Source organism: Phragmites australis, chromosome 3 (assembly GCF_958298935.1).
Source record: "Phragmites australis chromosome 3, lpPhrAust1.1, whole genome shotgun sequence".
Taxonomy (NCBI): Eukaryota; Viridiplantae; Streptophyta; class Magnoliopsida; order Poales; family Poaceae; genus Phragmites; species Phragmites australis.
Window position 1 is genome coordinate 47,503,463 of NC_084923.1, and position 16,582 is coordinate 47,520,044.

The 16,582-nt window shown below is 47.5% G+C and overlaps 3 protein-coding genes across 4 annotated transcripts; 1 reads left to right on the forward strand and 2 right to left on the reverse strand.

Annotated features, from left to right (window-relative positions):
- The first annotated feature begins 4,698 nt into the window (after positions 1 to 4,698).
- LOC133910802 (uncharacterized) lies at positions 4,699 to 5,835 on the forward strand. Its single transcript, XM_062353065.1, has one exon. The coding sequence runs from the start codon at positions 4,921 to 4,923 to the stop codon at positions 5,833 to 5,835; it is 915 nt and encodes a 304-aa protein (XP_062209049.1). The 5' UTR covers positions 4,699 to 4,920.
- Positions 5,836 to 6,436: 601 nt separating this feature from the next.
- On the reverse strand, positions 6,437 to 15,254 carry LOC133913547 (protein argonaute MEL1). 2 transcript variants are annotated; one of them, XM_062356723.1, is made up of 22 exons: positions 15,140 to 15,254; positions 12,078 to 12,283; positions 11,839 to 11,988; positions 11,606 to 11,739; positions 11,398 to 11,507; positions 11,207 to 11,313; positions 10,701 to 10,839; positions 10,506 to 10,622; positions 10,236 to 10,343; positions 10,056 to 10,127; positions 9,701 to 9,820; positions 9,447 to 9,615; positions 9,241 to 9,362; positions 9,016 to 9,159; positions 8,741 to 8,886; positions 8,600 to 8,662; positions 8,456 to 8,519; positions 8,236 to 8,371; positions 8,075 to 8,148; positions 7,890 to 7,984; positions 7,758 to 7,789; positions 6,437 to 7,211 (listed from the first exon to the last, which is right to left on the reverse strand). In XM_062356723.1, exons 1-22 carry the CDS (start codon positions 15,197 to 15,199, stop codon positions 7,027 to 7,029), a joined length of 2,553 nt encoding a protein of 850 aa, XP_062212707.1. In that variant the 5' UTR covers positions 15,200 to 15,254; the 3' UTR covers positions 6,437 to 7,026. The 2 variants fall into 2 exon arrangements, with proteins under 2 accessions (XP_062212707.1, XP_062212708.1); XM_062356724.1 differs by lacking the exon at positions 15,140 to 15,254 and adding an exon at positions 12,864 to 13,338 and having other exon boundaries at positions 6,443 to 7,211.
- On the reverse strand, positions 15,199 to 15,862 carry LOC133910804 (protein argonaute MEL1-like). Its single transcript, XM_062353066.1, has 2 exons — positions 15,285 to 15,862; positions 15,199 to 15,202 (listed from the first exon to the last, which is right to left on the reverse strand). The coding sequence occupies exons 1-2, from the start codon at positions 15,860 to 15,862 to the stop codon at positions 15,199 to 15,201; spliced, it is 582 nt and encodes a 193-aa protein (XP_062209050.1).
- Positions 15,863 to 16,582: the final 720 nt, after the last annotated feature.

A 16,582-nucleotide genomic window follows, 5' to 3' on the forward strand; every position in this document is an offset into this window, starting at 1 on the left:
GATCATCTTGAAGCTGTGAGTGAGTTTCCTTATCTCTAATTTTTCTGTGAGTTTCAATAATTTTTCTGTGAGTTTCAATGAACTCATGAAGTTCAGGCGTATCTTCATGGGAAGGGTCCACCTGTTCTCCTAATTGATCATAATTGAACTTTTGCGGTCATTCCTCCCGCTCATCTTCAATGATCATGTTATGCATAATTACACATGCTCTCATAATTTGTCTGAGCGTGTCTTGATCCTAAAATCGCGCTGGTTCTCGAACAATGGCAAAACGAGATTGTAGAACCCCAAATGCTCGCTCCACGTCTTTCCTAACTGATTCTTGAGCTTTGACGAAATATTTCTTCTTATTGCCTAGTTGAGATGATATTGTCTTTACAAATATGACCCATGTAGGATATATGCTATATGCAAGGTAATATTCTATTGTATAATTGTGACCATTGATGATATAATTCACTTTTGAAGCATGACCTTTAGCTAGCTTCGCAAAGAGTGGAGAGCGTTGAAGAACATTGATATCATTGTGAGACCCAAGTAAACCAAAAAAAAACATGTCAAATTCAGAGATCTTGTGAAACAATAGCTTCTAGTATTATTGTAGGCTAGTGAATATGTCCGTTGTACATACCTTTCCATGTAGCCAGATAATTCTTCCACTTCCGATGCATACAATCAATGGATAATGCTCGTCCCCAAAAACTTCAATAATAGATTTGATAAGCCTTGTCAGACTATCTATAGAGATACTATCGGAGAGTGAACTCCTATCGCAAGAATCCTGAAAGACCCCTTTTTAGAGATTCGGCAGGGAGGATGATTCTGAATATGTTTGCTGGAGAAATAAATGGGTGTAAATGCGATAGCAGGTGGGGTGGAATGATCGAATGCAGGATGCAGTAAATGCACTGGAGGGATTTTAGACAGGTTCGGGCCGCACTGAGCGTAATACCCTACTCATATGTGGATGCTATAAATGCCCTGAGAATGTCTCTCAGGAATGTGCTGGTTACAAGAATATCTGTCTATCCTAGAGCTTCGTGCTCCTCGTTTTTAGGCTTCTATGCTTGTACGAAGATGTTCTTCGTTCTCTGAGCAAAATGCCTGAGAGTTCGAGCGTCCTCTGCTCTAGGTTCTTCTGTTAGCTTCAACTTGTCTCTCTCTGTCTGGGATTGCTCCGACCTCTCCTTCGTCCGTGCCTGCCGACTGCCTTAAATACCCGTCGACGGTAGCGTGTCTCGAAAGGGAGGGCACGAGTTTCAAGGCATCATAAATGGGAAAGGCAGTCATCATGGCCTCTGCGCGAAGTGACGGGGGTTGAAAACGCGCCCTACGCCCGATCTTCAGTCGTCATGATGGCGCTGGCAACGGGCGTGGTGGGGAGGGCCCACCGGGCAGCCGGAGAATGGCCCGGCATGCCCGCCCGGTCTTATCCACCTGCCACAGCAGGGCGGCATACGGAGCGCCTCGGGCCTCGCGACGTTGGCCGGATGACGCGGGATGGGACCCGTGCATTAAATGTCCCCACGCCTTTTTGCCAGAATATGGCAGAGACTGACACCGAGTGTGGCGGGAGCAGTTGGAGGTGACAAGCCACGCGCGCTCTTAAATGCGGCATCGGACCTTTTACTAGCTGACACCTCATCGTTGGACCCCGGTGGGGGCCATTGACGAAGGAATTCTTGGGCCATCGGGGAATTGGGTGCTCGGGGATCACTGTTCACCTCCCCGAGCACTCTCTCTCGGAATCGACTGTTCGGGTCCTCGGGGTACTCGGTTGCTCGGGGGCCGCTGCTCGCAGCCCCGAGCACATCCTTCCCGGTACCACCTTCCTTGGGTCCTCGGGGTACTCGGTTGCTCAGGGGCCGCTGCTCGCAGCCCCGAGCATATCCTTCCTGGTACTACTTTCCTTGGGTCCTCGGGGTACTCGGGTGCTCGGGGGCCACTACTCGTGACCCCGAGCACTCTCTTCCCGGTCACTTGGCTTTCGCAAATCATCGGGGAACCGGGGTACCCAGGGGCCACTAATCGTGGCCCCCGAGCACCCTCTCTCGGGACTTAGTCTTTTTTATCTCGCGGAGATGATCCCCTTGGGAGGGCGTCACGTGGTGGATTGCTGGCCTGGCCTCGGGATTCAGGGACCCCTGGTTCCTGTTTCACCGACAGATACTTTCTCCAATACGAATATAATCATCTGTAGTATCCGCTGCTACTTCATAAGTTAGCATACGGAATGATACGGTAACTGTCGGCGTATCAGGAACCGGGGGTCCTTGAAACTCGAGGCCGAGCGCCACATGGTGCCATCCGCGGGATCTCTCCTGCAAGATGAGAAAAGATTAAGTCCTGGGAGAAGACGCTCGGGGCAACAGTCAGTGGTCCCCGAGCACCCCAGTTTTCCGATGATCCACGGAATCCAAGTACCGGGAAGAAAGTGCTCGGGGAGGTGTACGGTCACCCCCGAGCACCCTAGTACCCCGACGACCAGAAGAGATAAGTTCCTGGAGAGAGTGCTCGGGGCTGCGTGCGGCAGCCCCCGAGCACTCGGATCCCCGAGGGTCTGTACAAGAGTGTTCGGGAGAGAGTGCTCGGGGCTGCGTGCGGCAGCCCCCGAGCACTCGGTTCCCCGAAGTTCCGTACAAGAGTGCTCGGGAGAGAGCGCTCGGGGAGGTGAACAGTGCCCCCGAGCACTCGGTCCCCCGCATTCTCGAGAGAGAGTGCTCGGGGAGGTGAACAGTACCCCCGAGCACTTGGTACCCCGACGACCCCCGAGGGGCCCGCCGATGAGGTGTCCACCAGTCAAAGGCCTGAGGCCGTATTTAATGAGTGTGCGTGGCCTGACACCCCCAACTGCTCCCGCCGCGCTCAGCGTCAGTTCGTGCCACGTTCTGACAGAGAGGCGTGGGGTTATTAATTGCCCGGGTCCCGTCCTGTGCTATCCGGCTTACTCGGGATAACGTCGTAAGGACCAAGGCGTTTCGTCTGCCGCGCTGCTGTGGCAGGGGAATAAGACAGGGCGGGCACGCCGGTTGCTCTGTGGCTGCCCGATGGGCCCTCTCCACGGCGCCCGTTACCAGGGCATTTATGGTGACGGATGACCGGGCGTGTGACGTATTTTCCACCCCCGGTCACTTCGTTCAGAGGAAATGATGACACCCTTTCCATTTATGGCGACTCGGAACTCGGGCCCCCTCCTTCCGTTCGGGGCATATCGCGGCCGGCGAATACTTAAGGCAGCCGGCGGCCCAGAAACAAGGGGGCGGAAAAAGAATAGAGAAAGGGAGCTAGATAGAGAAAAAGACGGACGAAGAACACAGCACAAGAGAAACACGGCTGAGAAATGAGTAGCACGAGACGGGCCAAAGAACCAGGAGCCCCAGTCTCTTAGATAGATCAAGATTCTTGTAACCAGCAACATCCTTGAGGGACTTCCTCGGGACAGTTATAGAATCCATACAGGAGTAGGGTATTGCGTCCCCGTGCGGCCCGAACCTGTCTAAATTCCGATGCATTTACTTCTTCTTGCACTAGGTCACCACACCACCACCGGCCGTTACATTCATTCCCATTTATTTCTCCGACGAGCTTATTCAGGATCATCCCCCCGCTGAATCTCTAAAAAGGGGTCTCTCGGGATCCCTGCGACTAGAGTTAATCCTCCAACAGTAACCTTTGCAAACAACTTAACCTAAGTTTACCGGCTGCATTTCTTTTCTGCACAAAATAATCATTATGTTCTTCTACAGCACACATTATGCGTACAAACAGAGAACACCCCATTCTAAACCTACGCGGGTATGGTAAGATTGAGGCATACATATAACGATCTACAACAAATACTAATGAAATGTGTTGATTACAAATCTACGCCTGAACAAAGTAGGACCGTACATAGGATCATCCGAGAAGTAGTCTTGATAAAGTCTCAAATATCCTGCTTTTTTTTCTGATGAACTACTTGATGCCAAGGACAAATCCACCATGGTGCTTTTCATTGTCCAGCTGATATTTATTTTGTGCTACGTGTGTTGCAACAATAATGAATTCATTGTCATCATCCGATGACAAGGAATTCAAAACCTCTTGCATGAGGAAGCTGCGACGACTCATCGCAAAACAGATCAATTCCTCCTTCCTGCGAAGTGGATCAACTTTGTTACAAATACACAAAAATCATTAAAAACTTCAAGTGCATCTACTAAACATCAACCACAGAGAAACCAAGTTCGTATGGCTACACATGTACAACAAAAAGATGCTTACCAGTGGATCTCTGGCACACGCAGTTGTCACAAACGACGGCGCACGCAGGGCCGTCCGACGCCGCGGGACCGGCCACGGGACGAATGCCCGTCCGACGCCATGCACGCAGGAGCGGCGACCGTGCCCGTCCGACGCCACGCACGGAGGAGTGGCCACGCGTCGCAATTGGCTCCGACGCCCGTGCAGGAGACGCACGCCAACGCGTCGCGAGTGCCTCCTCCGACGCCCGCGCAGGAGCGTCGCCCGTGCAGGAGTCGCGTACGAGGGGCGGTTGGTAGTTGCCTACGTGATCAATTTTAGAATATAATAAATTGGAAATCTGCTAATCTGCTGGAGGAAGAAAGATTTTAGGAAGGTAAATTTTTTGGATGCCTCCCTATACGAGAATATAAGGAACTAAATTTAGGGTTTCTCATCTATATATTCTCACCTCACCGGCTCCGTGCCGATCTGTTGGAGCCCCTGCCCCCCTCCTCCTCCTCCGCACCAGCACCGCGCGTCAGCCATGGATGAGGCCCGATCTTCGTCTGCCTTCATGGTGCTGCAGGGCCGCCTGGTTGTCCACAAACTCGCCGTCACGCCGGGGAAGGGGTGGGCAAGCGTCACGCCGGGGAAAGAGTGGGCAAGCGTCAAGTGCGTTAGCAAGAAGGCCTATGGATGCGGGAAGCACGACCAGAAGGTTGTGGAAGGCCTCGCGATGTACGTGCGGCGCCTCGTCGACTACCCGGATCTCACCTCTTCCCTGTCCATCGGCCTGAGCGACGAGGCGGTTCGAAGCATCGAAGCGGAGCTCGGCGTCACCAGCGGCAAGCTGGAGGTCCAGGGTCCATACAGATCGCGAGCCGGCAACTCCTCGTCCTCCTCGTGATCTTCCGCTGCCGACTGCATAGCGAGCGCGCCTACTACCTCGTCTACGACTCCATCGACGCGTCGCTCTACATGATCCCGTACATACCGGATGACCTCGAGGCCATTTACACGCTGACGCCCGTCCCCGTGCACACCGACGACGGCGGGGATCACAAGCTGACCCTCATGGCGCGTAAGTTCTGGCCCGAACCCGTCGACCGGGATCGTCTCTGCGTGTGCACTCCGGCGACGAGGGCAAATCCTGCGTCTGACAGTACCGGCCCGTGGCAGATAAAGGTGCTGCGGCGCTTCCCGGAGCTTTCTGAGGCCTTCTCGGCGGACGTGATGTTCTCGTTGGATGGCAAGGTCTTCTGGGCTGATCTCTCGCAAGGCCTCGCGTTCAGCGACCTGCGCAACGGGGGCTCCGTCGTGGATGTCGACTTCATCAAATTGCCCGATAGGGTGTGTGGGCGGACGGAGCCGACCACGATGAGTCGGACCATGGGCTGCGTTGGGGGCTCCATCAAGTTCGTCTGCATCGACCGCCGCCGGGCCCGTCCTGGCAATGAGATGGTGAAGGTGTGGACTCTGGACCTGGGTCACCGGCTGTGGAAGGAAGAAAAGGGGTTGTCTTGCCCTTGGAAAGAGTTCTTGGAGCAGGTCGGCTTCATGAATGCTGAGTTGAGGAACGTGGAGCCCCAGTACGGCAGTACCCCATCCTGATGCCGGACGGTGCCCTCTGCCTCCTGCTGCGTAACATGCGCCAGAGGAGGAGGCCTCTCGTGGAGGCTGATTACATCTGCAGCTTTGACATGTGCAGCAAGAGCCCCCAGTGATTCGGACTTGTTCGCAACTATGATACCACTGAGCCTGTTATCTTGCCTTGCAATTTCTTCGCCAAGTGCTACCCTCCTCCTCCACGCGAGAGGAAGCTGCCAACACGCAAGAGGAAGCTGCCAAGCATCTCGGGCAGTGGCGGATCCAGCCGGACAAAGTAGCTAGGACGAACTTTAAAATAAGATTAAAGAAAAGTAACTTAATTAAGACAATAATTAAGCGAAACGAACAAATTCCTAATAATTAAGCGAAGCTAACAAAATACTTAATACATTTGTATTCTATACGAGTAGTTGCAGGAGCAGGAGTGACCGAGTGGGGATTACTGTTTTATTTTCTGCATCACGTCTATCACCAACGCCACTCTCTCGTACTTCGGGTATCCAAAAAGTTACCCAAATAGGGACAACGCAAAGGAATGCATATCTCTCATACAAATAAGCGCACCTGACCGAAACAGCACGGAGCTTCAGCGCAGCAATCAAACTGCTTTGAAGCTGTGTGTTGCACCAACAAGAGATCTGACAAAGAACCAAATGAAAAAGTTCAACAAGTACGTTCCAAATCAAAGCGATCAGTGAAGAAGACCCAAAGATTCCCAAAAAAAAAATAATGAAAGGAGCGTAAAATGCCAAATGTGGACCAAGCAGTTGCACAAGGACATGACCACCCAATGCCCAGAACCAAATAGATCAATATTGATGCAGTCAAAATGAAGCCTAAACATTCATGGGATTTCTCCAGAAAAACATGTCAAGCAGAACAAAGCAACAAGACAGACATACAACAAAAGAGGAAATAGCAAACTACCACGAACATAACCTTAAACTGTACCTGCATTGGTTCCATTCAAACAGAGTTTCAAGACCTTAAAGACCAAAAAGCTCAGTCATAACCTGGCTACTACGAATAACGGAAGAAACTATGAGCAAACAGCTCCAAATTCGAGACAAGACAATATCAAAAAACTACCAGAACCATCAACCAGCTCTCACCAACATCTCATTACCCCTACCAAAAAAGAGAACACCTCATCGTCCAGCAAAAAGAAAGCTTGTATGCCAAACATGGAGCAGCTCAGCAGTAGAACATAACGTCCTTGACATTGTCCTTGATCTTTGGAAGTTGGCGCACCTCCACAGGCCCCTCGCGGGCTACCGCCTGCCCGCTGCTGCCAGGGGTTGAGCCACCGTCTGAGCTTTCTCCTTCCACATAGTAGCGTGCACGGAATGCAGCAAGGTGAGCATAGTAGGCTGGTGGGACTGGAAAGAAAAGAGCACCACATTAGTGATGACTGGTTAACCAATTATTTAGCATCTAGAACATAAAAAACAATAAAATGATGCCTGGTTCAAAAAAAATATTTAACATCTAGAACAAAAAATGAAAACAAGGAAATGATGGATGGTGCAAGAAAATAGTTGTCCATATGATAGTTCCAGGGCAGACAGTACCAATGAAACATAACAAAGAAATGATAATAATGAATCTAGCAGATAAAGATGATTGTATAGGGCTGAAGAAAATATGCTTATTTGTTCAATTCATTGAACATTCAGACCACACAAAACAGAGATGTGTAAGAATATATTCTATGTATGTTCATCAAAAATTGAAGTGGATTGCAAAAAATGAAGGCCAATCTTGAAACGAGATGCTACCAAGGTTTACAGTAAAATCATATCAAAGAACTTGCGATTGTGTCATGTTCCACGTTCATAGATAAAGATGTTTATAAAATGAATCAAGCTTCAAGGCAAATTAAGACAGGAAACAAAGGAAACAAGGTACAAGAAAAGGAAACTCACCCACTGACACTGCACGGGTGCAACGAGCATAGCTGCATTTCACCAATTAACGTTGATCAGAGGTAAACCAAGAGTCAGAGGACTGTCATGTGTGTGCACGTGTGTGTGAGTGAGAGGGAGAGCTGAACTTACGTGTAGCAAAGATTGTTGGTCAGTGACTGGAGTGCATCAGCTGTGAAATGATTCTCATCGTAAAGGACATGGTAATGGGTGGGCCTGCTCGTTCCCTGAAAAAAAAAAACATATGCAAATGCACTCAATAACAGAAAAAATTGTTCTAGAAAAAGAACTGCACATAGGTAACAGCATTTAGTTACCTGGATGCCAGCATGACTACACAGGTAGAAATCAAACTCAGTAGGATGGCAAATTTTTTGATCAACCACAGTTCCTACATCACCAACAAAGCAAAAAAATACACCCAATCAGCAAATGATTCCAGAAGCCACAGAAACGGTGTGCCACCAAAAACACTAACCAGGAAGAATGTTTCCACTTTTGTCAGTCATATCACGTCTTCCATGAACCTCAGTAAAAAGCCTTGTATGATGCCTTTTCTGGACAACAACAAACGTGACTGGAGGTAGATATCCCTCCTCCAAAGAGGCACAAGCCTGGAAACATAAAGGGCAAAACCATCAAAATGGGAAAGGAGAAGCAAACCAGATTTAGACAAGCAAATCATGATGTGGGAATACCTTTCTGATGGCATCCATTTCATGAAGCAGAACGTGGCTGAATTGACCCTCACTTACACCATCCCTATACAGGACTGATCAGTAAAATGGTTTTATTCAACAGGAAAAGGAGATGAAGAGAACAAGAGAATCTAGCACACATACCTATAGAATATTATCCTCTCAGGCCTTCGGTTTGTCTTCCTACGGAAAGCAATCAGTAGCTCCCTGTAAACAAGAGCATGTCAATTCCCCAGTTAAACCATGTGAAAACTGACAGTCATCTCAGATAAAACACAAACTTACCTGATCATGCCACTATTTACATTATGTCCCTTCTGTGGATCTTTACTGACAGTAAAGAGATCTTCTATTATCTCTTGTCGGTGTGGTTGAGCAGAAACAAGACCTCTGTACTTGGTGATTTCTGGCCAATCCATTGATGCCACCACCTACATGAATTCAATGAAAAGAATGCAACTAAATGATGAGCAGGAATATCCACGATGAACACATCTGTAAGAGGACATCATACGATTGAATCATGATATAGAAATTGACAGTTATTAGAAGAAACTAACAGCAGCAATGGATGATGCAGAGTCCTCTCCCGGTGGGGGGTGTGTGACATCAGCACCAAAGATGATTGTTGGGACTTCTGACACAAATGGTATACCATTGCGTACAAAGGCTTGCTCAAGAACAGTGTTGCGCCCTCCAACCTGCTTAAGGCAAAGAATTGTTACTTTCCTGTAAGAAAGAACCAAAAATTAAACATAGAATGTAAAATTTTATAATATAGAGACCTTGACATTGATTTTGAGTGCAACATTTTCCAGATACTGCTTGTTTGGCCTGCTAGCATGCTTTGGCAAGCAACATTGAGATATGATTCCAATGTCTGTCTCACAAATTCTTTTAATCTTCCCTGCAAAAGTAGGCACATCATGTATATAACAAAAATCCCAAGAAATTTCAAAGTTCTGTATGACCCAACCAGCAGAATGCATACCGTAAGAACCACTAACGTCAGGCAGAATTACAATTAGAAGCTGTAGTTGGTTTCCCATTCCCTGTTTGGCAAGCATTTGTGCTGCCCTCCTGTGTACATCCCTCAAAGCATTCTCTATATGGTTAGGAGCAGCTGACTTGACTTCAACAAATGGAATTGGATTGACAGCCTACAGGTTGATAACAAGTCAACTGTAACATATATCAAACTATCTGGAAGGCCCTAATAACACATGAATATTGTGCAGAACTTACCATTCCAGTGGCATTGCACATATGGATAAGATCCATACAGAATCTCTGTACCTCCTCAGGGCGCATACGTGAAAAATTCAAACAAGTCCAGTTATCCACAGTTCCTCCATTAATCATTTTCTGGAAAAAAAAATGTACAAAAAATACACAGTAGTAAGAAAGATTTCTTCCATCTAAAGCCTACTCTAAAAAGCTGGTATTGATAGCATCAACATCAAACAAAATGACACATACTCTAAAAGGCTTGACAAGCAGTGGACAAAAACTCTTGACAAGTTTGCCATGAATTTACCACCACAAAGGCAATGCTCAATTAACTTCAAACATAAATTTGTAACTAGAAACATGGCATCACCTTATTAATCATGTTCCATTGTCCAACACTTGGCGCACAAATTTTCTCCCTACCAGAGTCATGGTATTTCAACTGAAATATAACAAAAAAAAGTAATTATTCAGCTAAAAACAAAAACTGAGTGACTCAATGAACCCTCAACGTTTAGCAAAATAAACAAAAAGCATTAATCAAAGTTACCAAGGGTGGAGGCAGCACACGGGCTGGAACAGACACTAGATCGCTGCTGACCTCGATGCCAAACTCCTGAGCAAACCTATCCTCTGCATAGTTGTTGTGCAGAACCATCTATGTGGTGCAAAAGAAATATTGTTATGAGAAATGATATCCAACAGAGAAAATTATGATTTATAATTTTCCAACAGAGAAATTTATGATTTATAATTTGCATGAGCAACAGATAATCATTCTAACAGATCACACAGAAATAAAAGGCATGAAGCGTCGTACATCACGGATGCTCTGCTCCCTCTCCTGTGGACGTTTACAAGTTGCTCTAAGTATGTTTGTCACTTGTCTGTCATTAAGCTTCTTAGAGTATCTTTGCCCTTCTACAATCTTGCAAACCTACAACCGGTTTTATATGAAATACTGAACATAAAATGAATAATTGACATACAACTAAACGAATCATGGATGTGGTACCTCCATAGGAAGAAATACAGGACGAGAATCACTGCCAGCCTGAAGACAGGGCCAAGAAGCATACTGTAATCTGTAGTTGTATTTGTCCCAAAAGTACTGCACAACAGTCTTCTTCGTTCCCTTTTCATCAACAGGAAATCTAAAAAGACAAACAGGTATGATGACACAATGTTGTAATGGGTCAGAACATGTGAATTGTATATAATGTTTAATTTGCACATTACTGAAGGACTAGCAAGGTTTTCTGCATGCAATTCAGAATTGATAGATTTATGCTAAAGAACACATATCAAAGATGTAGGCACACACATCTCAACATAGTATTTCCTACTCCCAACACTCTCTTATTGCCTAGGCACAGACATCCACATAAATACAGCATGCCCAAAATCCTCAAGGCACGCCTTTCAAGTGTTCTTCAAGATAATCTGATAATGAGTTATAAACAACATAAAGCCTGTAGACAAAAGAGAAAAGGTGAGCAGTGTTCGATGAAAGATACGTACACCAGATGGCTCATAGGGATTGGAGTAATCCCTGTTATCTTGTATCTTCTGATTTGGTCCTCTTGGTGGCTTGTTTCAATGCGAACTCCCCTTAATGCTTTCTTTATCTGGACACAACGAAGATTCAAAGAGATTAGTCAACTATAAGCGGCAAATAGCATATCAGACAGTACAAAGAGTGGAAATAGAACCTTCACACGGTCCCTGTCTGACAAAGGCCGTGACTTATCACGTATGCCCAGGAACTCCTCCAAAAATTTTATCACTGTCACAGACTTAAAAAAGGATGTTGCAGATATATCTGAAGAAAGTAACAACAAAATAATGTTATTCAAAACATATCAAATATAAGCATGAGTACGCTTAGAAATTGACAACAAAAACTGAAGGAAGTGGTACCTATATTCAGCGAAAGCCCCATTTGTGTTGGGCGCAGGCTCTGGTAGTAACCTCTCCAACACTCAAGCCCCTCACCAATGTCTCCTCTGTGACCAAAAGTAGTAGAGAAAAAGGATCTGGACACTGTAACATAGCTGCAGTGAAAAAGATATTACCAATAAATTGTCAGAACCCTGGATAGAAGGTTGTTCAAGCAAAATTCAAGACAAGAACAAGGAGTTTAGATGTTGTACTTCCAAGATGGCGACTCCCTGAGGACAACATCAAGTACTTGTATGGTCTCTTGAGGCATATCCCTCTGTCTTCCACGCAGAAACTGCTGAAGGTGGTACAAGTCTGTTCTCCCAGCAATTCGAATTGTGATCTTGTACTCTCTCTCAGCCCTATAAATTGAGAAGGAACAAGTAAATGCAATTGATAAACAAGATTCTTGTAATAAAGAAAAGTGGCCCTGAATAGAAACTAGGCAAACCTTTCTTTATCCTTCTTTTCCAGATCAACCAGTGTAACCACAAATTCCTGTGATTCAAAAGGAAGTGAACCTGCAGTATAAAGACTCTTCCTTCCATCGTAGGCAGGCAGTTTGCCGCCCAGAGATGTCTTCCCATGCAACTTGATGAGCTCATTAAGAACTTCCCTATTTGTTGCTCTTGACTTTGACTCTGGATTAATAGCAACCTAAAGGCAAGTAATCACAATGCGAAGTTAAATAACCTTTTTATTGAGATCAACCGGACCATAGTTTCACAGCTCAACATCATTACAAGTGAGCATCGGTAATCCAGTATCCTAGATTCATCAAACAACACAGCATAAGTAATTCCTTGTCCTAAACTGAGAAAACAATACGGAGAAAGTCAGGGTGCTGGTATCCACGCATAGGAGACCTTGGATGCAATCGGGTGCAGATTGTTTCACATTCATCCAATCAGAGACCCATGGATAAACAAAGCGAAGATAAATAACATTTTATTGAGATCAACTAAATCATAGATACACAGATCAGCATCATTATACAACTAAACGTTAGCGATCCAGTACTCAAGATTCAGTGAACAATAAATCACCAACTAAATCCTCATCCTAGATTCAGCAAACAACGCAGCATAAGTAATTCCTTATCCTAGAGTGAGGAAAAAATACAGAGATGGTCAGGGTGCTGGTATCAATGCAAAGGAAACTTCGGATTCAATTGGGTGCAAATTGTTTCACATACATCCTATCAGAGACCAATGGATAAGCAAATTAAGTGACTTACAGCAAATGTATGAAGAAAATATTCTCGTTCTGGGTGGAATCATAGGATAGCTGAACCACAGTGGGGGCAGAAGAGCATTTAGGGGTGGATTCTATCGCGTGGGTTGCCTGGTGCAGTGGTGCCTGGGAAGTGTGCTTGGTTGGCTATGCAGCCATGGAGATCAAGCAGCGTGGATTGTTGGTGAGCAGGGGCCCCAACCCGGCAGCCGCAGTCACCGTAGACAGGCGGGATTGAGAGCGACATCCACGGCGGGAACGGGGTTAGCGGCGGCCACGAAGGAAACAGGGCGGCGGCGGCGGACAGGAGCCATACCGGGGACGAGAATGGGTTCAGCTGCGTCCGGGAGCGAAGGCGGCGCTGTCTGGGAGCAAGGGCAGCGGCAGACGAATGGCCTGGGGAGGAAGCAGGGAGAGTTGGGGGAGTGTTGGTTGGATGCCGGCGGAGGAAGCAGGGAGAGTTGGGGGAGTGCTGGTTGGGTACCCCTTACGCATGCAAAGGTTCTTTAGGTACTTTTTTTCGCCACATAATGCCCTACATTCCAAGAATCTAGGAAGAAAGACAGGTCGTTTATACACATTTTTTTTAGATAAATGTTCACGCACATATGTGACCGCAATAGTAAATTAACAATCTAAGAAACTAATCCGCATTGTTTAAGTCAGAGAGCCTTAAATCAAATATTCCAAGAAACCTTCAAGTGTGGAAATATGAAATCAATCATGCAACTAGACGAAACGGTTCACCATAAGCTCTCGAATCATCTCTAAAAACCACTGCGTATGTTCCAAAAACAAATACGTCAAATAACACACTAATATTAGTATGTTACTACTTCAATAAGAAAGATCACGCCAATCATACTGTTCGTGACAAGAGCAACATAGATTAATGGGAAAGCTGATAATACTAAAAAAAATCCAACAAATACCAAAAAGAGCATAACAGAAAGAACCTATATCTCGTACAGCGGAGCGCACCCAAGAAGCACAGGGCCGCTGCGCAACCATCAAACGGTTTGTAACTTGTACATTCTACAAACAGAACATGAGATCTGACAAAGTACCAAGAGCAAAAGTTGACCTAGGGTACGCTTGAAAATCAAAGTGACCGCTGTAAAGAAGAGCAAAGATTAAAAGGAAAACGAAAGAAACTCAAGATACCAAATAGTCATCAAACAGCAGAAAGCTACACCAAAAGCTTCTACTTGAATGACAGCCAAAGAAAGAACGCACACACCACAGGGATGCAACCGGCCGAAGCTGCAGAATGCGAATAACAAAGCATCTCTGCGCTATTGTTTTACCAGTTTCGTGCTCGTGGCTTGCCGTCTTTCTCACAAGAAGCAGTATATGTAGAAAAAATATTGCACTCTATGCAATTTTCTTGTACCAAAAAACGAATAAAAAAATAAGAAAGGCCATCTTCTTGTCCCGAAACGACCATGGCATTCACAAAGATATCCATAGCAGAAGAACATGCAAAAAGTCGAAGAACTTTGCAAAAAACGATAAACTTCTGCAGCTCCACTTCATCAAGGAAACGTTCAAAATAAGAGCATCTGTTACAGAGAAAAGCATCAATCGTCGCTGGGCGATGAACACAACGATAGCGCGCTGTGCACGCATCACAACAACAAACACCAAAACGAACCATCTGCATGCAACTGGAGGAAACCTTTCGTTTCGCTTCAATGGTGTGGGTGCTGCGACCAACCTCACACAGGCTAGTGAGATGGTCAAATAGAGCACTCTCGCATCACCGACCCTGCTGCATGTACCAAGTCCAAAACTCTAGCCAAAGAAGGGGAAACGCGGAAAGGGAACTATGGTGCACAACGGCGCAAGAGAAAGTCCCGTATGAACGTGCGCTCCGACCAAACATCCACGAGAAGGATGAGATCGGAAGCGCCGTTCATGTACTGCTGCAACGTTCCCTCTCAAATCCGGCCATGCACGTACGAAAAAAGCAAAAGAATAGCAAGCAGCACACAGCCGCATCTAAGAAATCAGTACAACAACAACAAAAGAGCAAACCACCACCACATATGCGCCGATCACGAACCCACAGACAGGATGAGATGGAAACATTTCCTCAATAAACGAAGTAGAACGCAGATGAACATGAAAAAAACTCAAACGCATCCCAAAAAACTGTGTACAGCACAGGTAATAGCAAAAACTTATATCTCACACAAGACCACCAGATCTACGCAGGCAGTATAGGAGCATGCAGAAGCAGATACAAGAAGAGCAGGGTGTGGAGGAGGACGAGCTCACATCGTAGTGGAACAGGTTGTTGTCGGCGACGTCCACGAGGAAGTGGTTCGCGCGGATCATCACCTTCTTCCCGATGGTTCCAACGCCCGGCCGAGCAGGATGCGCAAGCCCCTTCTTCGAGACCGGCGCCAGATCCACCTCCAACTCGGCCTCCGCAGCAGCAGCAGAAGCCGTCCCCTCCTGCGAGGCCGCCACTTTCGCGGCCGCGGCTGCCGCGGGCGGCGCCAGCGCGGTCTCGGACACGAACAGCTTCTTCTCAACCTCCTTGGCCAGGGCAGCCGATGACGGCGCCGAGGAGTCACGGGCCTGAGCGGACTCCCGAGAGGGGCCCTGCCCCAGCTGGTGTGGAGCCGGAGCCGATGACGGAGCCGGCCTCCGCGAGGGCGGAGGCGCCCGGATGGTGACTGTCACAGGCGCGGGCGGAGGCGCGAAGACGACCTGAGGCGTTGCTGGCGCCCGGTAGACGACCGCCGGTGGGTACGCGACCTGGTGCGGCAGCGCCATGGGCACGCGGTAGCCCATCGGCGCGGCCTGGTACTGCTGCGGCACCGGACGCGGCGTGGACGCCGGCGGCGGCCACACGAAGCCACTGGGCCGGCTTCCTCCGCCTCCGCGGTACGGGGCGGCGCCTCCGGCTCCCCCGGGCCCTCGCCCTTGGCCGTACGGAGGGCGCGGATCGCCACGGTCGCCGCGGCCTCCCCGGCCACCGCCTCGGTAGGCCATGGGAGAAGGGTGGAAGCAGAGGCTGTGGTGGTGGTGGTTCGCAGAGGATTAGAACGAGAAGGGAGGGAGGTGGAAGGGAATGGCGGGTTGGTGGGGTGAGGTGGCCTTTATATAGGCGGAGGAGGCGTGGTGGTGGCGAGAGAAAACCCTAGCGCCATGCGGTGGGCAGAACACGAGCATGGAAGCGGAGGGATGGCGTCTCTCAACTCTGACGGTAACGTTACCGTTAGATGCATGTCCGTACGAGTGAGTGGGTGCTTAATCCCGTTTTGAAGGATCTGTCTTGATGATCAAGTAATCTCAACACTGAAGAGGTGATTTGAGGTTGTTTAGGTCTTAATCCTTTTGGTGCCGTTTGGATTTGGGGAAATGGTGGCAGGGAATGGGATATGTGGAGTGGGATAGATTTAATCTTATGTTTGGATATGGGGTTTGGGAAACAGTGAGGGTTGGGAAAAGAAAATGATATCTTCGTTTCTCGTCAATTCATTCCCAGTGGAAGGGGTGGGTTATGATGGAATAGGATGAGAAATTATACAAATATACCCTCAGCAATGTATCCCAAACACACACTCATTACGTACCAAACAATTAAATGGGAAAAAGAATCTCATAATCATAACACATACCCACCCCTACACAGCCCACTTCATATCCCTTTCCCATTAACTTTTGTTTCCTTTTTTTAAGGAAACAATAAGATGATCCCCTACTGATAAC

What these genes read in the sequence shown, in the direction of transcription:
- LOC133910802 (XM_062353065.1), top strand. Translation starts at nt 4,921, where the DNA reads ATGCGGGAAGCACGACCAGAAGGTTGTGGAAGGCCTCGCGATGTACGT.
- LOC133913547 (XM_062356723.1), bottom strand. Translation starts at nt 15,199, where the DNA reads ATGATCCGCGCGAACCACTTCCTCGTGGACGTCGCCGACAACAACCTG. An exon ending in GAGAGGATAATATTCTATAG is followed by an intron (nt 8,520 to 8,599) that starts GTATGTGTGCTA and finishes AGTCCTGTATAG; the next exon opens with GGATGGTGTAAGTGAGGGTC. An exon ending in ACCAACAATCTTTGCTACAC is followed by an intron (nt 7,790 to 7,889) that starts GTAAGTTCAGCT and finishes GGTGAAATGCAG; the next exon opens with CTATGCTCGTTGCACCCGTG.
- LOC133910804 (XM_062353066.1), bottom strand. Translation starts at nt 15,862, where the DNA reads ATGGCCTACCGAGGCGGTGGCCGGGGAGGCCGCGGCGACCGTGGCGAT.